The sequence below is a fragment of the Helianthus annuus genome, chromosome 6 (assembly GCF_002127325.2).
Source record: "Helianthus annuus cultivar XRQ/B chromosome 6, HanXRQr2.0-SUNRISE, whole genome shotgun sequence".
Lineage (NCBI taxonomy): Eukaryota > Viridiplantae > Streptophyta > Magnoliopsida > Asterales > Asteraceae > Helianthus > Helianthus annuus.
The window spans coordinates 67,587,499-67,613,930 of record NC_035438.2 but is presented as its reverse complement, the minus strand read 5'-3'; the positions used below and the strand labels follow the sequence as shown (position 1 = coordinate 67,613,930).

Genomic DNA, 26,432 nt, shown 5'->3' with positions numbered 1-26,432 from the left:
ACCGCCACCACCACCACCGTCACCACAAACCTCCCCCGTCGCAACCACCTACCCCCGTCACACTCTCCTCCCTCGATCTCTCTCTCTCTCTGCCTTCATCACCACCACCAAGCACCATCGCAAACCCACCGATCACCGATCTCCGATGATGATGATGGTCTCCTGCCGCTCCCTCTCTCTCTCTCTAGTCTTTATGGTATCTCTCTCTCTCTCTCATCGATTTGGGGGGTTTTGTTCGAGTTAGGGTTTCGGTTCAAGCACCACCATCGATCTGGTAGCACCACCACCACCGATCTCTCTCTCTCTCTACGGTATCTCTCTCACTCTCTCTCTGTACGGTATCTCTCTCACCGATATTGATTTGGGGGTTTTGGTTCGATTTGGGGTTTTTGGGCAGAGATGTGGTGGTGGAGGTTTGGGCAGGGATGTGGTGGCGGAGGTGGTGGTGGAGGTGGTGGTGAAGGTGGTGGAAGAAGAGGTCTGCCAAGAAGAGGTTCCAAGAAGACATGGAAGTGTGGTGAAGAGGTCTCGCAGACCTTTTTTTAGTGAAAGGTCTGCGAGAAAACAAACAAGCTGCGGACTCCAAACCTCTGCGCGGCGCAGACATAAGTAGCCCTTCTGACAAAAAAACAAACACCACCTCAATCTTTGTCTGTTGACTTTACACCAAAGCGTTGCGCTTTGCGTTTCGGCGTGAATAGACTGAGACTATCAAAACTGGTTCTCTTTCCTCTAACACGGGCTTCCCCTCTGGTCCTCTCTCATTCACGTCCGGCTAAGAATCCAACTGCTACACTTTTGTAACAGACTCTGGTTCTCCACGCGCCCCTCAATGTATCTCCACCCACCGCAATATTTTTTACAAAAAAACCCAAATCATACCAAAATTCCTCACCATCAACGACAATCCTTTGCATTCTTAGCTACCAAAACCCCCTCTTTCCATGAATAAAAACCCTAATTTTCTCCCACATTCTTTACAGGTATCTTTTCTTGATCCTTTACATATTGACAGTATTCATACTTGGGGTTTTTGTTTTCACGGGTTTTATGTGTTCATATATGTTGTTTTAATAATCACTGTTTTGTTGGGTGGTTTTTGTTTTGAGATTCAAGAATGTGAGTTGAGCAAAATGGGAAACTTTTCATTGATATTTTTAAAGGTTAGGGCCTGAATGATCATACATTGCATTCAGTTGGTAAGATAAGTTTACTTTATATAGGATTAGGAAACCCTAAGGGCTAGAAGACAGTATTTAGTGGATGAAGTGGTTTACTGGCTTGTGGTTAAAGATTCAAGATATAAGTTATTGTTACTTGCTTTGAATGAAATTTGTGGAATTTATAGCAATTAATGTTTTCCCGTCGTCAAACTAGTTCTTGTGAGTCATTCTGTGTTCAATGGTAGCCATCCACATGAAAGTTTCTACAAGAGTTCAAAGTGGTATTAGTATATACGCTCTATACATTAACTGTCGTTGAGTTGTTATCGTTTGATTATTTTTCCATTTTCACATTGAACACTGTATGATTAGGGTTCAAGGTAATACGGTACTGATTCTTTTTATGCTACTTAATCACAGGGAATGTCTCTTGACTATAATGGACATGGATGATGATCTCACAAAAGGTGAGAACTTGATATGTATTAGTGTTTACTGTTTAGTTCATTGCGACTTACTAATGTAGTGCGGAACATTATCTTCACGGATTTAGACTTCTTACTATTGCGCAATTTATTGTGCAACCAAATTGGAATGGATATAAAGTTGTTGGATAGCAATATAGCATACCAAACTACGTGATCAAGTTAAGTATTTATTGTACTTCTTAATGACTTTTAGTAAAACTACGATATTTTTGTTAATTGTTCTGACTCATCGTATGTGTAGATAGTCAAAAAAACCAAGTTCTAATTTTTTTTCTGAGTCCAAGTTGTGTGAAAATCCAACAGTTAGGAAAAAAACACACTGTTACCTGGAGGTTCCATCTTTTTTTAACCCAAAAGATACTAAATACACAACTTTCTATGAATAATGATTGTTAGTACCCCTCTCCTACTCAGTAGCGAAGCTTGACGTTTTCTACGGGGGGGTCGAAAACGTATATACCCAAAAATTTCTATACAAAAACTACATATATAACACTACCGAGCGAAAAGTTCGGGGGGTCCCCCCCCCCCCCCCCCCCCCCGGGCCCCTTCAAAGCTGCGCCATTGCTCTTACTGAATATTCGGCTGGTGATAGTCATGAGAAATTCAACTTCTACTTTGTGACACCTATTTTTCAGTTTTTTTATCAGCCTCCACTGCATGTACACGTGCTTGAAGGTCTGCCAATATGTCAATAATGATCAGCATCCAAAGCATGTACAAAGCACAGTGCCAATATCGTAGAGTGGTTGAACACCTGGGAAATAAAGCACTTCCATGGAGTTTGCCCAGGCGTGATGGTTGCCCCTTTACAGTGCTGAAGATGGTGCAATCACGATGACCTAAAAAGTTCGACAACTAATTGATGATCATCAGGCCTCACATTATTATCATGATGCTATATTAAAGGGCGGGCGAGTCACTGTTAGGCAATACCATCACTAGGTTTGAGACTTTCATACAATATGCAATGTCGATAAATAATATGCCACAAATTCCATGAAAAGTGATTGGAGTTACAGTTATTAATATCATACCTTATGTGAAATTAGATCTACAATGTATATATAATGGAGTTACAGTTATTATTTTCACGCCTGCTGCGGTGTGCACATATAATGTATATATGTGTGGGCCCTCGGGGGGGGGGGGAGTGAAATTGCACTAGTTTTAACGTTAGCGGTGGACGGTTAATCATGCATCATGTGGTAGCGTTGATAGCCGAAAGACAAAAGGGTACATGCACTAATCGACCTTTGTCTCGATTGTTGAGTGTTATGTGCCTTATGTCCAAGGCTTGATGCAAAACTACTATCGAGCCGGGGGTCTCAAAGTTTTATTATGATATTAGTGTTTAATGCCTTTGTTCCTGGAGATTAACCTATCTCGAATTGGGTCTCTATCTTGTAGTATTTCAATTAACAACAATAAAATTTTTCAGTTAGTTTTGTTTGATTTTGGGTTCCTATCATTTGGTTCCATCGCTGGGAAATTGAAGATGGAGCAGACCCGGAATAATCATCGCTGACCAGTTGGCAGCAGGGGCGGACCCAAGCTCACTCTAAGGTGGGCGGGCGCACCCCTGGGGAAAAAAAAATTTAGTGTTAAATTCCGTCGAAAATCCCGTCCGCACCCCTTGGAATTTTTCGTCCGCACCCCTTGGAATTTTTCGACCGCACCCTTGGAATTTTTTCGTCCGCACCCCTTAGGTAAAAAGTGTTATCAATTTATATTTTAATTTTTTTAGTAAACTCTTATTTAAAAAAAAAAATACTACCTAAATTATATAACTTTTAATACCTAACTAACTAAACCCAAATACCCATACATTTACCCACTTATAATTCCTAACTAGCTAGCCCACTAAGTCTTAGCCCATTAACCAAACCCAACAATATTTCAAACTATAATAAAATAATTAAAGCTCAAAACCTTTAGAAATTCTCTCCCGCTCTCTCCCTCTCTTGCGTCCCTGCACTGCCAACGAACAACATCACCCAGCGACAACAGTCCAGCAGCCGGCGACCACCATAATCAGCCACCATACCACCGTCGTTTGACACCAAATCTAACCGGAATCCGAACACAGGTAAGTTTCTTTGTTATTTTGATGATTTTGGTTGATATTATAGGAGAAAAATAGGTAATAAAGTTGTTAAATAGGTTTGAAATTTTGTGTGTTTTGACATTGTTTATGGTTGTTTAGATTATTTTTAGGGTGATTATGTTGTTTATATATTTTTAGGGTGATTACAACTAACGTTATGATTTCTAGGCTTGAATAGTTGAAAATTAAAATTGAAACATTACGTTATGGAGCGATGAACTTATGTTATATAGAAAGAAAGAATTGTTTAAAAAATTAGTTTTAAAGATGTTTTGGATAGATTTCAAAAAATGAAAACCCGTAGGGCGTCGACGTCTAAATTATGTTTGTACCAAAGTTTACATGTTTTTGATTATTATATAAATTTAGTTTGATGTTCGTTTGTTTTACATGACCCGACCCGACCCGATACGAACCGATTTTTTTACTCATATACCTAGAGGCCTAAAATTTTTAAAAATGTTCCGCACCCCCATAGAAAAATTCCTGGGTCCGCCACTGATTGGCAGCCATTATTGCTAAGCTTGATTCTTTGATAGCCTTGAAGAAGGATATAGCAGAAATCAAGGAAGCTTGGCTAGAGACACGAACAGATGCAATAAAGGAAGCTGAGGATGAAAACCAGGACCCGGTGACAGATCTGGGAACAGAGGAAATTCCTAGCGACATTTCCATGTCTGGAGCAACACCTATAACTACCGCACAAATCAAAAGTCAGTCCTCTCGATTTTCAGATTTGGAGAAAAAAATGCTAGAAGCTGCAGATGAAACAGATGCTCAGACCAGTCTAGAAGAGGAGGAACACGAGAATCATGAAAAGACGAAGAATGCTGTCGTCCTGAAGTTACTATGTGGTTACTCACACAAGGATCAAGATCAGATGAAGGCTCAGACGGATAAGAAACAACAACTTGACTGGTCGTTTCAAAAGGCAATCAAGGCTTGGATCGATGACAAAGTAGATTGGCAGCAAAGCTAACAGATATTGATACCGACTTTCAAATTCTAAACTCTAATGCATAGGATTCTTTCTGGGCTGCACGCCTGCACCTAAATTCGGGCTTGAGAAAACACAGGTTTTAGCTTATAGATGGTTCCATGAAGGTAGTCAGCAGCCTACAATTGAATGGCTTAATGCTTGGCACACAAATTCCTTTCTTTTCAACGACTTGAAGACAAGTCGTTTTTCCGGGCGGGTAGTATTGATGCGACTCCAAAGCTGGTCAAAACAGTTGTCGGAAAAAGGGGGAGCGGGTAAATGAGTAGCTGAAGTTTAGGGACAGTTATTATTATCTCTATTAATGCTTATATATATATATATATATATATCTTCCATTCTAGTCAAATAGCTTTGCTATTTGTGGGATTTTACTGGGTATGATTGATTGATTGATTGATTGATCTTCCATTCTAGTCAAAGTTATTCGGTCATTGTTTTGTTATGAAATTAGGGTTTTATACCTTTGTTCCTGGAGATTAACCCATCTTGAATTGGGTTTCTATCTTGTAGTATTTCAATTTACATTAATAAAATCTTTCAGTTAGTTTTGTTTGATTTTGGGTTCCTATCATTTTTATGATACCAGTCTAAACCCAGTCAAACTCAAGAGGAAAGTCAAAGGGCTGAATTTAGGGGCTGAAATTTAGGATTAGTACCTTATCTATTTTTTATTTAAGTATTTCATTACTGTTTATTTTCTTATGTCGTCTAATTTAATTATCAATGTTCTTGTAAATATTTGATTATAACTTCTTATCATCTGAATTCTAATTAAGGTTCGTACCAGATCTCAGATATTGTTAAGGCATGAAGGGCAAACATGTGAATGTACCATGATGATTTTTCCTGAAGAAATTGTCTTGGCATGAAGGGAAAGCATGTGCATGTATCAGAATGATTTACAACCAAGATCAGAATGTAGTAATTATGCTTGCTGAGAATATAGGTACATTGTTTCTCTCTCTTCTACACTTCAGATTTGGTTCTATGCAGATAAATTACAAATAGATACTTTGTCAAATAATTAAGTAAATAATGATGAACAAGAAATTGATACTTTGTCAAGTAATTACGTAATTAAGTAAACAATGATAAACAAGCATGGTGGTTGAATATGTGTAACTAAAAAGTCACTAGTCAAAGCAAAGATATTTTGTAGACATTTACCGTTCTACTTGTGTACTTTTGATCACTTTCGTTCTTTCGGAGAGACATGCTCTTCTTTAAAGCCACTACATGACTATCTAAGTTACCTACTATATGAGCCTATACCCCCTATGATAAAATTCCTCTAGCTAGTTCTTGACATATCTAAGGCACTACTCATTCCTTGAAATCTTGATCAATTGTAAATTACTTCATTAGGTTATTTAAGGTTGTAACTTGTCAACTCATTGTTAAATCACAAAACAAATGTCCAACCACATCATCTCATCTCATACTTGAGATTATACTGGGCACAATTGTACAAAATTATCTGTTCTGAAATGAAGCTCGGAAATAGTAAAATTAATTTATTTGGTCTTTCTTACTTTCAGTTTGTTCTTTTTTATGTCATATATTTTATTTGTGTTGTCCATATAGTTTTGTTCCAACTCCAATTAGGTTGAGTCATCTTCTTGATCTCTTTGAAGTTTTCGGGGTATCCTTCTAGCCTACCTCGCCTACTTAAAAATGAAGGTTGTGTTTGTTTAGATGAATTTTGATTCTGAACACGAAAGGTCTAGTTATAAAAATATAGTTAAGGTGTCTTATGTGTCTCTTGATCTTTTTCACCTTCACCTATATAATTGTCCTATCAATATACAATCCACGTTTAATATTATATACATACAGAGCTCTTATGTAAGCCTATTATACAAAATCAATATACAACCTACTTTATGCACAATCAAGTTCTTCCAAAACCCTAACAGTCTCCACAGACCACAACATGCACTTCCAAACCCTAGGCGCCACGTACAACTTTGTCTCCACCCATAATTACCCTCACAGTAGCTGGTAAAAACCCTAGCGAAAACAACATGCTCTCATCGGGTTTAGTAGCCGAATTAGCTTGCTTCTTTAAATCTTAGCAGAAACATGCTTTCCAAAACCCTGGCCGCCACTATACGCTGCGTCTGTGTGTTATAGCTCAAACCGGAGAACTCAACCCAGAAGACTAGTCTGGCGGGTGTGAGGAGCCCATTTGGTCTATAAACCTCACATTTGTTGCCCATACAACCGATGGGACAAGTCACATACCTTGCAATGGTTTCAGTCCATAATAGTCGACCCTCCTTAGACCAACGTCCTCGCTGGTCATGATTGGCTCCCTCCAAGCCACCACTTCGAGCCTCGTTGGTCACGACCGGTTCCTTTCAGGCCATAACTTTGAGCGTTTGGCTCTAATACCACTGTTATAGCCCAAACAGGAGACCTCAACCTATATGGCCCTTAAGGAAGGTCGATTGTTATGGACCGAAACCATTGCAAGGTATGTGACATGTCCCACATCGGTTGTATGTGACTAAACCCTAGCAGAACAACCCACTCTTTGAAAACCCTAGGTGCCACATGCCACTCATCATACCCTATCAGAAACAACTTGCTCTATGAGAACCTAGCAACCACCACAAACTGCTTCTGTTACTGTAGCCATAGGACCATATGGTTTACATTCATAATAGTACCATATGGTTGGCATGCAACATGCGATTGAAACTTCAGAAAACCATTGTCATATTGCCGCCCACAAACTTGGTTTGAAAAAGTGTGCCTTAGGCACGACGTCATAAGTCCTTGAGCTTCTGAGGGTATGTTTGGCATGGAGCTTTTAGGAGCTTCTAGCTTTAAGCTTTTAAGAAAAAGCTCCTACTCAATAAAAAGTCTTGTTTGGTTGAAGGAGCTTTAAGCTTTTAGGTTAGGAGCTTGAAGCTTTTGGTTAAACGCTACTACTAGTAGCGTTTAGAAGGAGCTACAAGCTTTTAGGGAAAAATGACTATTTTAACCTCTAAAAATAAGGAACTTTTTAATGCACCAACTTTCTAAATTTTGAGTTATGTCCATTTTGGTAATTTTATACATTTTATTAAAAGCTCCAGCTACTCTACCAAACACCAAATATATCTAAAAAGCTACAGCTACTAGCTACCAACTACAGCTTCCAGCCACCAGCTACCAGCTTCCAGCTTTCAGCTACCAGCCACCAGCTACTTTTGCCAAACATACCCTGAATGTTGGGGGCGATCAGTGTACATGAGGCGCATGTAAAACGGCCTTATGGAAGATTTTGTGCATTAGGAAGTTGGACATATAGGCTAAGTAGTTACTGCGGTAAAATATCGGATATCGGTCAAGGACCAATATTTGAGATATCGTTAATTGCGGTGGGATATCGGTGGGATATTGGTAATTTTAATATCATGCTGAATTTATATATATAGAAATTTAACACTAACAATTCAATATTCTCTCCTACCATTAACAAATTAACCTTTTGCAACTTGCAAACACTAACAATTCTAGCAAGTAGGAACACACTAAGACTTAAAACACTAACCTATAACACTAACAACTAACAATTAAGATTAAAGCACTAATAGCAACAATAAGAAGAAAGGCGAATGGTAGACCTAAGAAGAAAGGTACTGATATCGGGAAAATCGGTGATATATCAGTCAAATATCGGTTAATATCACCGATATTATCGGTACTGATATTCTGACTGATATTTTTTACCGATATCTCGGCAGGGGACTGATATATCGGGTGATATATCGGGATATTAACTACATAGCATATAGGTCATGTATATAAATATATCATATACAGAGCTTGTATATATCTATGTTTTGGGTATGTGACCATAGAAGCATATGCGAAATATAATTATATTTATATAAATACCTTGCGGGAAAATATGAAGTGTTGCGCTTTAGCGCCCTGTGCTTCGGCTAGGGACTCTATCACCTTGGTGCTCCTCTCGCTTTTCAAAACCAGGTAAACAATACTTAGGTTCATTTTGCCATGAACTATTTTTTTTGAATAAATTTGTAGGTGTCTTTGTTTTAAAAAGCGAGAAAGGCATGAAAGCGGGGCGCAAAAACACCAAGAGCAAAAGCACACCACTTTTCGTACCCGATGGGCAAATAATTGTATAACTTTTTAATATATTTCCTATAGGTTTCTAGCATCATCCCAATATTTAAGCACAAACAAGCTTCATATATGGTACAACTTAAAAAGCGTGTTGTACGACAATCCACTGCACAAAAATGATGGAAATACATGAGGCACGCGCCTCAGGGTCAACTTTTTGCCAAAAAAAAAAAAAAAAAAAAAAACGCGCCTCAGGTGTGCATCTGGAAAACTCGCGCCTTGTGAGGCTGAGGTGCTGAGGTCTGCGCCTGAGGGCGCCTTGCGCCTAGGCGCACCTTAGGTGTGCTTGTTTAAACCAAGGTACGTGTAGTTTTGGTATAAGATTATTGTTGTTATAAACAATAAATTTGCTCTTTAATTTTCTTCATTTATGAGGAAAAGTTTAATTCAAGTTTGTTGAAAAGGGGCCGGATCCTATGCACAATATCCGCGTATTTACTTCCACAATTACTATATAATGTTGGTGATGAGGCCTTAGAGGGATGTACTACAAAACCCTAGAAAACTAAGAGCGCCGCCGCCGACCGACGCCTCCATCGACAGTCTCTTCTTCAGCAGCAGCCCTCGATTACTCATTCCATTTATCTTTGTTTCATTGGAACGAATTGTTGCTTGATTTCATCGGTGTGCTCGTAATTCCTACTTTTTGAAACTCTGTAAGTATATTCGTTTCTGTAATCTTTTCACACACGATTTGAGATCCCATTTCTTGCATCTTTGTATGCGATGTGTGTATGTATATATATTTGACAATGTGATTTTGACAAAGTTCTTAAGTTCGTATATTGCTAATCTAAAGTGTAGATCTGTATGAATAAGAATATTTGTTGCTGTCTTTGGATTGCCGTATTGTCTGTTAGACTCTCAGGCTCTAGATTCTGATATCTGATAAGCACAGGGATGGAATCCTGTCTTCAATTGCATTCGAGTTGAGATTTTCATTCCCGTTTTCGTTGTTTAATTAAATTTAGATCTACTGGTGTTCACCGTTACTTTCATGCTTAATTTTTTATACAGAGTTAGTTCCATCTTATCATTCATAGGTAGGGTTAATTTAATTAATTATTTATCTCATGTGTATTTTTCTTGATAAAGCAGTCAACCTCATCAATCCCGAAACTGGACAAATCATAAAGACAGATGGATAAGAAATCTGTGAGGAATCAGGATTCCAAGAAGGCATCCGTGGGTCCTAAAGGCCAGCCTTCAAAAACAAACAGAAAAGGGGAACACCCTGTACAGATCTCACCAATCACAGAGCCAGTTTCTGGTTCCAGACTCCCAGTTAAATCGATCTGCATGAACTCTGCATGCAGAGCTGTGGTTTCCGATGTTGACGGCTTCTGCAAGAGGTGTTCATGCTACTTTTGCCTTCAATTTGATGACAACAAAGATCCTAGTCTTTGGTTGGAATGCACATCTGATTCTACATCAGAGTCATGTGGTTTATCTTGCCACATTGAGTGTGCCCTCCTACGACAAAAGGTCGGAGTGGTTACGCTTGGCGAAGCAATGCAGCTCGATGGGAGCTATTGTTGTGCTTCGTGTGGTCGTACCTCAGAGATCCTTGAGTGAGTCCTCCTTAAGTTTGGTTATAAAACCTCCTAAAATGTCATTATATAAAAAATTTCATTGCAATCTGTTATTATTCTAGGTGTTGGAAGAAGCAGCTGACTGTTGCTAAGGAGTGCCGACGTGTTGATATCCTATGCTATAGGATAAATTTGTGTTTTAGGCTTCTTGATGGCACAGTAAGGTTTCAAGACCTGCATCGGTTTGTTATAGATGCAAAGGATAAACTAGAGATGGAAGTGGGCCCTTTGAGTAGGGTTCGTGCTACACGCAGTCATGTCAGCAGACTCTCTGTTGCAGGGGAAGTGCAAGCGTTATGTAATGCTGCACTCCAAAAGGCAGATGGATTTTCTGCCACACCTTCTAGTGCCCCCGGTGGTAAAGGTATCTCCTCCGACCTGCCTTCTTTCGCTTAATTTAATCTGAAAAATTCCCATTAAATATCAGGAATGTATTTCCTATAGAGGTGGAAAAACAGGTCGGGTTGGGTTGAATTAGGTACACATTTTATGTCCAAATTGTACTTTTATCAAATCGTTAGTACATCAATTAAGATTACAAAAACCATACTATTCCAATAATAATTTTTTTTTGAACAAAATGATTTAGGTGGTTTTGTGCATTAGAAATACACTTTGGACACTTCAACCCGTTTGACCAGTGCTTCTAGCTAGTTTTTTCTGTTACAAGACGAATTGACCCTTCAATTCCTATGTATGTTTTATTTTTTCCCTTGCAGAAAGCTCTGTTCCTCGAATTGAAGGAACACGCAAAGATGCTGAACCAGACTACTCTGGGAAGATGCCCGGCACTTCAAAAGCTGAGAGGTCACCTTCTACGTCAAACAAGCTGGACGTGAATCGCAACAAACTTCCTGATCTTAATGACGAAGCTACTCCAGATGAAGCAGATCACCCTAGGGATGAAGCAGATCACCGTAGTGGCGGATCAGAAACCTTGGCCCAACATGGGCTCAATGTGGAAGTGCCTGCTGTTAACTCCCCGGCTGGGACGCCAAGAAAGAGGCCAGCTAGTAGAGAGGCTCATGATTCTGATGGTACATTTGTACATATCACACCCTTTCCGGCCCACAGGGGAGGACCTGGTAACTTGGATCAATACTTGGAGGTGTTCCGAAAGCTTGAGCGTGAAGGGCACATAACTAAAGAATTTAGACGAAAACTGTTCACGTGGTTTAGTCTGAGATCAACCGAGCAGGAACGTAGCGTGGTCAACACTTACATCCGAGCACTCGAGGATGACCCGGAAAGCTTAGGTGAACAGTTGGTTGACTCATTTGGTGATATCGTGAACAACAAAAAGCCTAGAAACTAAACAAGAGGGAATCGCGCTTGTTTCTTGTATAGGCATTTTCCCCCTCACCATTAGGGCAGCTAGACATCTCATATTTTCTTTACATTTATTAACTGTTTTTGTTTTTGTTTTTTTTTTAATTTTGTTTTGGTCATTTTACATTAAAAGTATTTGTAACAGTTATGTTGTAGACAGGTCTAGTTATTTATTTATGAATGATTTGGTTCACCCAATATAAGTTTTAAACTTGGGATCACACCTTTTTCCATTTTTGTTAAAAACAAAGTGACAACATATCCTTTGAGAATATTCAGAATAACAATTATCCAAAGCCTATCTATGGTATGAGACAATGCCAATCGTTAATGGTTTCACAGAAAAGTGAAAAGTTGGTGCTATGTTACTGCCACATAAGCAAGAAAAATAAATCACTACCCAAGTTTAAATAAAGAAAAATAAATTAAAAAAGAAGAGTGTGATGTGGTTAGTTGTAATCGGATGAAAAAATAAAATAAAAATTGGTTTGTAAGTGACTTACCGCCTGTGAAGCGCGCGCGCTCACGCCCCATCAAGGCAGTGTTTCAAACTTTCACGCTCAAAAGGACTTAGATGGCAAGGGATGTGATACCATTACCGAGAGTCTTAAGTGCACTATGTGTACACGTAACATTTGACCTCCCACATCAATCAGTATTGTTCGCATAGCCCATAAGAAGCTCACGACTTTGTTTTCTCATAAAGTCACCCATCATTGGATGGTTCACACTCAAGTATACTTAACTGCGGTGATTCATTTTATCCACAGCCAATGCGTCCAAAACGTGTGGTCGTATTAGAGACGGGACATTCTATATGACCAAATGTATTTGTTTGTACCAAGATTAAAGAAAAAAAAAATAATAATAATAAAAACCAGACTATGAACAACTTTAAAGGACACAACATTCATGAAGAAACTTTATCTTCACGTGCATGGGTCGATTTTGGCCCAAAACCAAAACCATAACCATGATTGGTTAATGGATAACCATAACCATAACTATATCTAATTGGTTATGACGGTTTTGGTTAATGGTTTTAAAGTTATAGGGGGTGCTTGAGCCTAGCTAAAATATGCCTTATCTTGGTGTGTGTGTGTGGAGAAGGGGGGTTTACAATACAATAAATTGTTATTACACATTTTTGTATAGTGGAGGGTTCAAATGAGAATAATTTTTTTGTAAGAATAAAAAAAGTCGAAATTTCAACCAATAAGAAAAAATTCATTTTACTTTATTTAAATTTTTTTATTTAATGTTAGTGTAAGTGTATATTGGTAAACTTAGATAGATAATTAACGGGTAGTTTTCCTTTTTAATAGATAACTACATTAAATTTGTAACTTATTTTTAAAAAAATATATTTTTCAAAAAAGAAAAAAAAAATAATTAAAGTGTAGGATAAATTGCGAGGTGTGTAGGATGAATTACGAACTGTGTAGGATAAATTTCAATATGTGTATGATAATTTTCAAAACGTGTAGGATAAATTTTGATGTGTGTAGACAAAAATTTTAGTGTGGATGATAATAGTCTTTATGACTAATTAATTAGTCAAAAAAATAATAAATAAGATGATAGAAAAACTAGTTAATGTTTTACAATTGTACCATTTGTTCTTTTTCTTCTAATTTTAGTTTCTTCTCAAGTGAATCCACCTGTTTGTATATTAGCATATCACACAACATTAAAAAAAATACATATAATATATAATATTAATACCGATTATTAAAACAAAACGATATATAATATAATCCATAATTTCAATCAAATGTTCAACCAAAACAATATGATGTAACCTATAAATTCAAACAAACATTTAAACAAAAGTATCAAATACTGAAAAAATGGTGATTAGTCCAAAATCCGAAATTTTTTACTGAATGTCAGTTTTGTTCAGTTATGCGGGGTGTGGAAACTTTGATAATCATAACCGACCTACTACTTTCAGTTTTCAGAAAAACAATTAATCGACCCATCGATTTTTTTATTTGGTTCAGTTTTTTCAGATCGTTTTGTTGGTTAATCCGGTTTTTTTTTTCTCACTCCAATCTATCTGTATCATTCATTGAAGTAAACAAACAAAATCATGGCATTAGTTCAATAAACAAACTAATATAAATGAATTTCTGATCAAACATTTAAGTGATCTATTTGCAACCCTACATAAGAATGACATATGGTGTCAATTTTTTTTAATGACAAATTTCTTTTATTTCATGTGGTCTATAAGACTTGAACCCAAGACATCCCTCTCCCAAAGTGTTTAAAGGTTTTACCTTTACCAATGGATAGTGGCGAAGCTTGAAAATTTTCACGGGGGGATGGAAGTCACCGGAACTAAAAATTCTATATAAGTAATTTTTTTTTATAAAACCGAGGGGTCGAAAACGTATATACAAAAAAAATTCTATATGAAACGTACATACATAACACTACTGAGCGAAAAGTTCAGAGGGTTGGGTGCCCCTCCCAACCCCTTGAAAGCTACGTCCCTACCAATGGACCACCACCCTAATGGTACATATCGTGTCAAATAAAAGGTTGAATATGAAGCCTACACTTTTGATGCATATATGGTTGGCCAAAGAATTAAATCGAGTGTCCACAGTATCTTCATGATCTGTCACATAACCTTATCAAACACCAGCCGACTAATAAATGATCTCACCTATCTTGTGATACTATCATTATGGTTATCATAATTCGCAAAAGTTATCTCAGCCTATTTTGTTTACAAAATCCAAGTTAAAAAATAATATCTTAAATAGTTCAAGCTATATACTTTTTATGAGTGAAAGATATGGTTTCCTTCCTTTCTCATTCATGATCATACATATATACCGAATACAAGTCCCAATAATATGGGAAGATAATAATTACAAATCACATCCTAAAATACATTTTCTAGGTCTATTCTATTACACCCCCGCAGTCGAAGCGAGAGGTGGCCGAATGTTGAGACTGGACCGGAAATCATCAAATAAAACCTTCGGTAGACCTTTGGTGAAAATGTCAGCGACCTGAAAACGTGTTGGTGTGTGTAATATGCGGACCTTGCCTCGTTGCACCTGTTCACGAACAAAGTGGATATCAAGCTCAATGTGCTTTGTACGTTGATGTTGAACCGGATTGCCAGATAGATAAATGGCACTGATATTGTCACAATAAACGAGAGAGGCGGTCCGTAGCGGATGACGAAGCTCAAGGAGGAGATTTCGCAGCCAACAAATTTCAGCAACCACATTGGCAACGGCTCTGTATTCAGCTTCGGCACTGGAGCGAGAAACAGTGGACTGCCTTTTTGACGACCAGGAAAGAAGATTCGGACCCATGTAGACACAATAACCAGAAGTGGATCGTCTCGTGTCTGGACAACCTGCCCAATCAGCATCTGTATAAGCTCGAAGAGAAACAAGACTACAAGGAGACAGGGTGAGACCGTAGGAGGAAGTGCCTTGAAGATAACGTATTACACGTTTGAGAGCGTTCCAATCATCAATAGTGGGGGCATGCATGTGTACACAGATTTGTTGCACGGCATAAGAGATATCTGGTCGTGTAAAAGTGAGGTACTGGAGAGCCCCGGCCAAGCTACGGTATAACGTCGGATTGTCGAAAGTAGGACTAGACGTGGTGCTTAACTTGGGTTTAGTATCAACTGGTGTGGCGACCGAGTTACAGGATTGCATACCGGCTCTAGCAATAATATCTCTGGCGTATGTCTGTTGGGATAAGAACATGTTGTTGGCGGAGCGAGTGACCTGAACGCCCAAGAAATAACTAAGCTGACCAAGATCTTTCATAGCAAACTCGGATGCAAGTGATCCCATTAGTTTCGTGCGTAAGATGTCCGAAGACGTCGTCAAAATGATGTCGTCAACATAAATCAATAGATACGCTGTATCACCCCCGTGATGATATGTGAACAGTGAATTATCACACTTACTTTGCAGAAAACCCATAGACACCACAAAATCCGTAAACCGTTGGTACCATGCTCTGGGAGCTTGTTTGAGACCATAGAGCGATTTTCTAAGACGACAAACGTGATCCGGAAAATCTCTGTGTCGGAACCCCATCGGCTGGTACATATAAACTGTCTCATTTAAATTCCCATGAAGGAACGCATTAGTGACATCCAACTGATTAATCGACCAAGATTGAGACAAAGCAAGTGATAATACAGTGCGAATAGTTGCGGGTTTGACGACTGGGCTAAACGTCTCACCGCAATCCACACCAACCTCCTGTGTACGACCATCACATACTAACCGTGCCTTGTATCGCTCCAATGTTCCATCCGACCTGTATTTGTGCCGAAACAACCACATACTGCGTATAACATGCATATTTGCCTGCCTCGGAACTAGTTCCCATGTATTATTTTTAATTAAAGCATTAAATTCGTGTGTCATGGCGTTAAACCAGTCCGGGTTGGAGAGGGCGTCTTTAGGGTTGTTGGGTATAGGAGAGATGGAGGTACTGTGAAGGTTGAATACTTGTTTAGGTTTAGTAATACCCGACATAGCACGTGTGTGCATAGTCCGAGTAGGTGGCGGTGGCACAGGAGCGGTGGTAGTAGGTGTAAGGGATGGGCTGGTATGGGAGGGTTGAGTGGGCTCGGGTTGGTCGGAGTGGGTGTGAGGATTGGGCTCGGTTGGGGTGGGGTGAGATGTAGGTAGTGGGCTAATATGGGGTGAGGGGTTGAATGGCAGATGTTGGGCTGGGAGAATAGGGTTGTGGGCCGCGGTGGGAGTGGGGTGGGCAGGTGACACGGGAATGGTTTGGGCCGTGGGGGTTGTGGATGGTGGAAAACGAAAGTGGGGTAGGAGCAGTGGGTGTATGGGATCGGTCAAAAAGTCATAATTTTGGAGAGGGGGTTGCGGTTTGTTGGCAAACGGAAATATGGTCTCGTCAAATAGCACATGTCGGTTAATGGTGATTTTGTGAGTGGAAAGATCTAGGCATTTGTAACCGCGATGGTTTGGAGGGTAACCAAGAAAGACACACGGGGCGGAGCGGTATGCAAGTTTGTGTATGGTTGTGTAGGGAATGAGAGGGTAGCAAATGCACCCGAATACACGTAGGTGATCATATGCGGGATGGATATGATAAAGGCGATGGGTAGGTGTTTGAAAGTGGTGGACTTTAGAGGGTATGATGTTTAAAAGATAGGTTGCAACTTCAAGGGCATGGGACCAATATGTGTTAGGCATTGAGGATTGGGCCAAGAGGGTTCGCGTAATGTTGTTTATAGAGCGTATTTTACGTTCGGCTTTCCCGTTTTGGGAGGAAGTATGGGGACAAGAAAAACGAAAATGCATGCCATTATTTTTGCAAAATGTTTGAAACTGAGAATTGACATACTCACGACCATTATCACATTGAAGTTGTTTTATGTTGCGATTGAATTGAGTTTTAACGAAGTTGGTAAAAATGTTGAATATGGTGAAAACATCAGATTTATTTGCTATGGGGTAAGTCCACAGAAAATTGGTGTAATCGTCTAAAAATAAGACATAGTAACGGTGTCCCCCATTGCTAAGAATGGGAGAAGTCCAAACATCACTGTGAATAAGATCAAATGGCATTAAAGTATGTGTAAACGAAGTAGCAAATGGTAGACGAATGTGTTTCCCAAAAATACAAGAAGAACAAAGTTTAGAGTTATTTTTAGGAGAACTACATTTTATTGAAGATGAAGATTTTAAAGTTTGTAAAACAGCGGGCCCTGGATGACCGAGCCGTTGATGCCAGATGTCTTGGGAAATAGCAGCAAATGTAGAAGCAGCAGAAAGGTGGGTGATGTTGGACGGGCTGAGAGTGTAGAGATCCCCCGAGCTATTGCACCGTAGGATAGGTTTCTTGGTCCGAAGGTCCTTCACAGTAAAACCATAAGGGTCAAATTCAACAGATAATTGGTTATCAGTGGTAAAACGTCTTACGGAAATTAAGTTTTTGACAAGGTTAGGTGCATAAAGGACGTTTTTAAGCTTAAAGGGCGGGAAGGGTGGTGGTAAGGTTATGTCGCCCTGCCCCAAGACCGGAATGGTTTTGCCATTACCAACAATAATGTTACGAATAATGCTATTAAAAATAGATGAGAACATAGTTGGTTGAGGAGACATAGTACCTGAGGCCCCGGTGTCCATGGTCCAGGAGGAGTCATTGTTTTGGAGCGCCAAGTTGTATAGGGCCTGAGCAATATCCGTGGGTGAGTACCCAGTGTTGTAAGAGTGAGCCGAGTTGTTGTTGCCGCTGCCCGAAGTTGAAGGTCTCGGGCCTAGAATACCTTGGGCCGGGTTTGACGGTTGGGTCTGAGCCGATGGATAGGGACAAGGTGGTATAGTGGGCCATTGATTCCAAGAAGCTTGTGGGCCGGCCCAAGGTGGTGCTTGCCATGGATTCCCATTGTAGTAATGTTCATTACTGTTGAACCTGCCCCGACCGTAGGAGCCGCGACCTCGGCGACCCCGGCCTCGTCCGCGTCCTCGGCTGTTATAGTTATCACTACGGCGATCGGAGTTGTCACTCCGGGACCGATCCCGGGTGTTATCACGGCGAGTTGAGGTGTCCGGTGTGGTGGTGAGGGCTGTACCCGCAGCTTGTGCCGAGACCTTTGCTTGTGCCATTTTGCGTTCCTCTACCTGACACAGACGAGAACGGGTATTGTAGAAATCCGGGAGGGGAACGGTTTGCTGGAGAATGAGAGCAATGTTCTCGTATTGGTCGTTGAGGCCGGTGAGGATTTGCATGACCAGTTGCTTTTCGGTTGTAGTGGAGCCAAGACTGGTGAGTTGGTCGAACATGAGTTTCATAGCTTGGCAATAGTCGGACATGCTAGAAAACTGATCGAGACGGGTGTTGGCAAATTTGTTTTGAAGGTCAATGGTGCGGGACTCCTGGTTGTCAAGAAAAAGGTTTTGGAGGGTGGTCCATGCACTGTAAGCGGTGTTGTCATTCTTCATGATGGTATGTAAAAGATCCTGAGTGATGGTACCGTATATCCATTGTAAAACAATGGCATCTATACGTTCCCATGACTCGGAATAGGTAGGTTTAGGTGAAGAGGGGGCGGCTTGTTTATCGGTGGAGGTAGAGGTGTCGGTTTTCTTGGGTTGAAGATGATCATAACAATCATAAGCTTTGCAATGGTTTTTGAATAATTCGGCCCAGGTATTATAATGGTTGGTTTGTTGATCAAGAACTAAGGGAACCGAGTTCTTGATGTTGTTGACGGTGATAGCAGGATGAATAGATGGGGAAGACATGAGGATCGGTGAAGAACAGGACGATCGGCAAAGAACAGGACGATCGGCAAAGAGAGGGGGGGGGGGCGGCGCTAGGGTAACCTAGACTCTTGATACCATGAAAGATATGGTTTCCTTCCTTTCTCATTCATGATCATACATATATACCGAATACAAGTCCCAATAATATGGGAAGATAATAATTACAAATCACATCCTAAAATACATTTTCTAGGTCTATTCTATTAATGAGGTATAAAGAAAAATAATAGAAAGAAAAAATTTGATTAATTCATCATGTCTTGTAGGCTTTGTAGTTTATAATGCTCCTCACTAAATTGTGTATGTTCACTTGTTATCATAGCCACTACCAATAAACAAGTTGCTACTGATGATCAATTGTTAACGATGATCGATTTCCGCTGATGCACAAAAACTCTTGACGAACCTAACAACCATCGGAAATGGTTTCTAAAGGTATCAACATGGTAACCAAACTTTCACTTGTGTGAGCACTATTCACTGACCAGCGAGCAGTGGCGAAGCTTGACAATGAAGACCGGGGGGGGGGGGTCGAAAACGTATATACCCAAAAATTTCTACACAACCGGGGGCGAAAACGTATATACCCAAAAATTTCTATACGAAAAGTACACATATATATGTTTGGATCATTATGTGTTTATTCATTCGGTCTAAATACAAATACACATGTAATATATGAAAAAAAAAAAAATTGAAGGCCCCTATTTTTTGTGGCTCTAGACCATTGTTTTGTCTATAATGCTAGATAGTGGTTAATTAGAGACATGACCCACCCAAAAATAATAATTGAAATTTTGAATAAGTAATTGCTAATTAATTGTTATGCTTATCTAAATAAACATCGGTCCACCCGAAAAATTGTGGCCCAAAAGGTAGAAACCAATAACTTTTGTTAAACAACACATGACCCATCAGCACACAAGTTACGAATTTCTGCCTTTTTGACGGGGGACCAAATGACCAATCACCTTCGTGAGTTATCAACTTATCAATTTAGAGAATTTACTATCTAAGAGCGTCGATAGCCTGTTATGGGACACTAGTTTAGGTTTACTGTTAGAAATTTTCGAATCCTAACATGATCCACATATTTCCTTGTGCTAAAACACATTTATCAAAATTCTGACACTTGAAATGATATAAGTGCGGGACTCGTATAACTTATTTATCTAAACATATAAAATGGATTGACAAATCTAAAAGGGTTGGCGGGTTGTAATCAGATTATAAACTGGTCATAAATAGGCTAGCGAGTTGTAAAAAACCATGTAATGAAGTTGTAACTAGTGGCATTTTGGGGGTGAGATACTGAGATAAGACTTTGGGACCAATAGGTCTTGGGTTCGATTCTCACAATGGAGGTTTTCCCTTATTTATTGTGTTTCCTCCTGAATTGGTGTATAGGCATTATGCCTAGTGGAGATGGGTGACACGATAATACTCCAGTGGTCCGTCAATGATCCAAATTTGCCATTCAAGAAAATGTATTTTCACTTTTTATTCTACTTTTGGTTAGGTTGATGGATTTACATGTTTAATTTTAGAGTGAATTGCAAGTTTTGTCCTTTATCTTTATGTCTCTTTACAGGCGGTGCCCTTTATGTTTAAAATTGACGAGTTTTGTCCTTTATGTTTAAAAATCAAGCACGTTTTACCCTTTGAGCCTAACCCAGTTTGTTTTCCCAGTTAAATTTGACCACGTGCAGGTCATGTGAGGGTAGTTGTGTCATTTAATGTTTACCCTGAGCATTCCCCCCCCCCCAATTTAAAGAACCCCAAACCCTAATTCTTCCCATTTCCCCCAAATCGTTCATGTATTAAATGGGAAATGGAAATGAAATGTGTGTCTGCCTGTGAATCTAGGCATGCTTTATACAAAAAGATTACACAATTTTATATAAGCACAGAAAACCAGCTGCAGAACTTGAAATGAATCTACACCCTTCAATCTTTTTTGCAACTTCAAGAGGCTTTCTAACCAAGCTCACAACTTTCTCTTCTGCAAACTTCAAAACACCAGTTTGCAAATGTTCATGTGTCCATAAAATGAAACCTGAAGCTTAACTTGAACCCGCTTGTGAAACACTGACTTCGATTTCACCCCAAATCGACAACTATGAATCGACAACTTGAACCCGCTTCTTCAAACTTCGTTAATCACATTCACGAGCATTTCATCTTTCTTCACACCCAAATCAACGATATCATCATCTTCATTAAAGTTGTCACCATCTTCTTCAACATGATCCATAATCCTTTTAGCTTCATCAGTAACACCAATGGCACGCCATGCTTCTGCAACAAGCTCGACAGTGTTCTTCTGCGGAACAATCCCCCTCTCTTCCATAACTTGCAGCAACTCTTCGGCTTTCCATGGTTGTTTCGCTTCTCCAAAACCCCAAATCAAAGTTTCAAAAGTTTTCAAGTTAGGTGAAACACCCATTTTGCTGATATATGTTATTTCAACTTGCGATGTCCCTGTGAGTTCTTGATGATGAACGATTTGGGGGAAATAGAAAGAATCAGGGTTTAGGGTTTTTTAAATTGGGGGGGGGGGGAATGCTCAGGGTAAACATTAAATGACACAATTGCCCTCATGTGACCTACACGTGGTCAAATTTAACTGGGAAAACAAACTGGGTTAGGCCCAAAGGGTAAAACGTGCTTGATTTTTAAATATAAAGGACAAAACTCGTCAATTTTAAACATAAAGGACACCGCCTGTAAAGAGGCATAAAGATAAAGGACAATTCTTGCAATTTACTCTTAATTTTAATACAATTACAACATGACATGTCAAACATGTGAACCCAAATGTGATTTGTTTGTTAAACGAGATAGACAGAAGAAACTAAAAGGTAATTATTATACAAAGGTCATGTCCCTTTAATGTTTTGAATTGTTTCGAGAATGGAACTGGGTTTTCTCTTTAGGCTAGTGGGTATGGTGAGGGTCATCCCTAATGGGATGGGCCGCCACGTAGGACGTTACGTCACCGGAAGTGAGGATGGGTCTAAAAGGGATGGACCAAGGGGGTGGAGGATGGGGCCCCACACTATTTATAAAAACAATTAAAAATATAAATTGATTTGATTTTAGAGAGAGAGGAGAGAGAAAGATGAAAGAGAGAGAGAGAGAAAGGAGGGCCGTCGCAGGCGTCGACTGGGTGACGGAGAGGACGGGACAGAGCAATGGGGGGCGGTGTGAGGGTGCGGCGCTGGGGCTCACCGGGGCAGGGCCGACCCCCATACCTTCTAGTCTTACATGAATTAATTTGTGTGGTTGTAATATTAATATATAGGCCAGCAATGCCTTAGGCTTAAGTAGGGTGTTCAACCAATCAACCAATAAAGGAGTATCTACGTTCTATTGGTGTAAATTTATAAATTTTTAATGTCGTTTTCAGTTACCTCGTTTTGAGGCAGCTTGTGTTTTAATGAAGTTTACCTTTAAAAAAAAGGGTGGTCAACCAATGGGTGGTGGACCTATGGTCCATTGACAAAGACAAAATCTTTAAACACTTTTAGAGGGGGAAATCTTTGATTCACGTCCCACAATTAACATGAAATAAATGTATAATGTGATGATGATTTAAAAACGTTATTGGATACCGAGATCTCGGGTAAAGAATATAAGTTAATTTTCTTCTTCTTTTTATAGTTTATATTTTTTGTAAAATGAGTTATGTTTATTTTTTCACAGAGCTTACTGTTACAAAACAATGGCCTAATAGCAACCAATATATGATGTATGTAAACAAGAATTGTAGAAGATCATATAGAGAGAAAGATAGAAAGAAGAATTGAAGGACTTATTCTTATTGATGTATCATACAAATACAATAGCTAGTATTTATAGTGCTTGACATTAATACAAATACAATAAAGAGATGGGAGTTAAGCATGTGGAAAGTCACATAACACTCCCCCTTGACTATCCACATGATTATGTAAAATACTATATTATTCTTTTAATACGCTTAGTGATATACGCTGCCTCGTTAAAAACCTTGCTAGGAAAACCCAATGGGATAAAACCATAGCTAAGGAAAAAAAGTGCAGCGCGTATTTTCTCCCCCTGATACTTCTGTATTAGGTGTGTTGCCTCATTAAAAACCTTACTAAGAAAACCCAATGGGACAAAACTTAGTAAAGGGAAAAAGAATGCAACTTGAATAAGTCTCCCCCTCATTTTAACATGTGTCCTTTAAGTGTCGTGTGTTCATCTTTCTTGAAAGTTGAATAAAGCTTTTGTACCGAATGATTTGTCACTTGATCCCTTAATGTGCAATCCTTTATGTTGAGCAATGTTGTATAAACTTCTAACGAGACTTTAGGTGGCTCCTTCCAAAAATTATCATATCCATGACTGTGTTTCGTTACATTCCTGCGTCTACAAGACTAACCAAACTTGTTTTGATAGGTTAGTAAAATATAATCAAATATCGTTTATACCTGAAATATTTCTTTGAACTCATTCCAATGTCTCTTCGCTTGACAAAGGTTATATTATGACAATAAGCTCAAGTGAAAGATATTATAGCCATACATAGCTAGCAAAACATATTAATGCACTTATGCGTTTAACGATGATACTTCTAGAATGAGAATCTCTACTTTGGTAGGAGATGATAATAGGCATTTCTTATAACAAATGACTTAACAACCTTTAACATACTTTAAGGTTCAACTATGTCCATACTAAAATATCCAAACATCATCTTTTACATGTACTTGAGAGATTAGTAAAATATAATTAAATATATACTCGAACTACAATTCGAGTAATAATTAGACCGTGCCAATGTCATTCAAAAAATTCTCCCTTTAAAGCTCGACAATTTCTCTCGATGATGCCTAGACATCATTACTGTAAATTGCGATTATAGTGAACTTTTAAAAGTAGAATGTTCATATTACATGGCTAATTTAATCAAACTTATATGCCTCTTTATGCGAATATCTCGAGTTGTACAACACTCGTTTCGACTATTTAGTCCATACGTATTTTGTCAACTTCATATAATACGTTCTTGAGGTTTTAACATCACTAATGCTTCTAGCATTATCAATCCATGAGGGAATTCTTTCCATCTTATCCAAATATGCATGTGCTTTCACTCTTAGAAGTTTTTCCATATAAACATGCCCTTTTAACACATAGATATCTGTATCATATGCAAAAATATCAAGAACACTTGCTTTTATCTCTAAAATTCATATTGTACCATGTTTGTACACTGTGTACATTGAGATGCCATAATAACCAGGTATATATTTTCTGTGTATGTTTATTAGAGTATTCGTGCACTATAATTACATCCATAAGGTGTTTCAATTAACCTCTTAAGCACTCAAATGCTTTAGGATAATCATGGGGAGTTCCAATTATATTCAATTCAATAACATATACAATATGTATATGTATTCAGATCTGAATTTATATAATAATCATAATATTCTCGGGAACTTATTTTATATGACTTAGTATCAAGTGATACATAACTTTCATAAGACGCATGTCAATTCTCTTTTATATATTACCAGACTAATAAGATATTGGAAAGTCAATGCATCCACCACTGGAGAATAATCAATCATAGGTATTTGTGAAAATTCTTGTGCCACCAATTTTGACTTATATCACTTAATTTGATTTTCGCATGATTCGCGTAAAAGACACTTTTGTATCCAGCATATTTTATAACTTCAGTTGTTGTATGGACTGTTGGTCCAGAAACTTTCCATTTCATTAGAGAACTAAACTCTGCCTTATTTGCGTCTTTCTATTTTTTGCCAATCATTTCTTAATATTCATTCATATGCAGATCTTAAATCTTGATCCTCATCATTTAATCATTTTAAGCGCTACATTATATACAAAAGTATAACGACGTCGATTTTTATTTCGATTCCATACATATCTTAGACATAATACAACTTATCAAGATCTCTTTATTTTCAGGTACCTGAGGTTCTTCTTGAACCATTATATCTATTATTTCTTCAGGAGAACTTATTACTATAACCTCGACTTGACCATCTTAATTACTTGCAATTTTTGAGGAATTTTATTATTGGAATCAACTAGTCTACCACGCTTTAGGCGTGCAATAGACTCATTACAAAAATATATTGTGTCCTCTTGGGACACAAATATAATTGGAGCATAAGCAGTTGATTATGTGACTTACTTAGTCACTCTATTTAGGTCAGTGAACTTGGCTGGTAATTTGTTCTTTACTATTGGTAAATGAATTATACTTTAAACTTCTAGTTCATAGTTTATAGTCTGAAGATCAAGATGACATGATAATTCATTTCACTTTTCACTTTCTAACTGCTTGTTATCTCCCCCTAATGTTGGGAACATTCAATTATTAAAGTGAAAACCAATGAGCCATAAACGAATTTTTCTCACTAATGGCTTTAAGTATTTAATCATAGACGATTATTTAGACCCAACATATTCTCAAACTTTTTATAAGTCCCATCTTTGTGCGGTGTGGTGGATGAGTTTCAATATGTATCGCACAACCAAAATCTTTGATGAGACATCTTTGGTTCCTGACTAAAAACCAACTGTATGGGGAGAACTATAACTTATTGTCTTGATGTGAATTGATGGTACTATATATAAAATTACATGTACCTAAATGAACTTTTGCTCCTCTCATGATCATTGGCTTTGTAACCAATAGTAGACGTTTAGTGATCATCTCAACAATAACACTTATTCATGATCGTTAATAACTTGGGAATCCAATTCATTATTATCAAATAAATATACTAATCTGGATTAATATGCTTGCTATCACATTAGCTAAGCCACAATCACACAAGCTTTAGGTTGTGGATTTGATAACCATTTAGACGATGCATCGATTTCAGAATACTAAATGGTATCATATCAGGATACACATATTCCCTTATTATTTCCAAAATATTTAGGGATCTAAACCATACTTTAGTTGGTATATCATTAACTTCCCTTGAGAGCAAATATTGCATGTGTAAGTACCATGAAGAATCTTCTAGTTCTTTGATATTTTTCACATCATCTAAACTCGGTATGGTCTAACCGGTCATGCCAATCATTAAATGATTATGAACCATAAACTTCGGGTTTGTGATCATCATATATGCTTTTAGTTGCACTCGTGTTTGTTCAATACACAAAATAAAAATACAAGAAAATAACAATTATTATTTCAATCATTCATTTTATAACATGTTTTCCATATTTTATTCTCGTATAATCACTCCCTTATATTGCCACTTCTTGTGGTCGATATAAACATGGTTGAGGATCA

The 26,432-nt window shown here is 38.4% G+C and overlaps 2 protein-coding genes across 12 annotated transcripts; one reads left to right on the top strand and one right to left on the bottom strand.

Moving 5' to 3' along the window:
- Positions 1-700: 700 nt before the first annotated feature.
- Positions 701-12,030, top strand: LOC110865599 (VIN3-like protein 1). Of its 11 annotated transcripts, none has more exons than XM_035974812.1 (8): positions 701-983; positions 1,584-1,630; positions 5,546-5,704; positions 8,923-9,198; positions 9,303-9,554; positions 9,997-10,469; positions 10,553-10,854; positions 11,210-12,030. In XM_035974812.1, the coding sequence occupies exons 6-8, from the start codon at positions 10,039-10,041 to the stop codon at positions 11,803-11,805; spliced, it is 1,329 nt and encodes a 442-aa protein (XP_035830705.1). In that variant the 5' UTR covers positions 701-983; positions 1,584-1,630; positions 5,546-5,704; positions 8,923-9,198; positions 9,303-9,554; positions 9,997-10,038; the 3' UTR covers positions 11,806-12,030. The 11 variants fall into 11 exon arrangements, with proteins under 11 accessions (XP_035830705.1, XP_035830708.1, XP_035830706.1 ...); XM_035974815.1 differs by having other exon boundaries at positions 9,994-10,469; XM_022114901.2 differs by lacking the exons at positions 8,923-9,198; positions 9,303-9,554 and adding exons at positions 1,717-1,809; positions 2,290-2,596 and having other exon boundaries at positions 703-983.
- Positions 12,031-17,577: 5,547 nt separating this feature from the next.
- Positions 17,578-19,170, bottom strand: LOC118479913. The gene is made up of 2 exons (XM_035974811.1): positions 17,959-19,170; positions 17,578-17,704 (listed from the first exon to the last, which is right to left on the bottom strand). The coding sequence occupies exons 1-2, from the start codon at positions 19,094-19,096 to the stop codon at positions 17,667-17,669; spliced, it is 1,176 nt and encodes a 391-aa protein (XP_035830704.1). The 5' UTR covers positions 19,097-19,170; the 3' UTR covers positions 17,578-17,666.
- Positions 19,171-26,432: the final 7,262 nt, after the last annotated feature.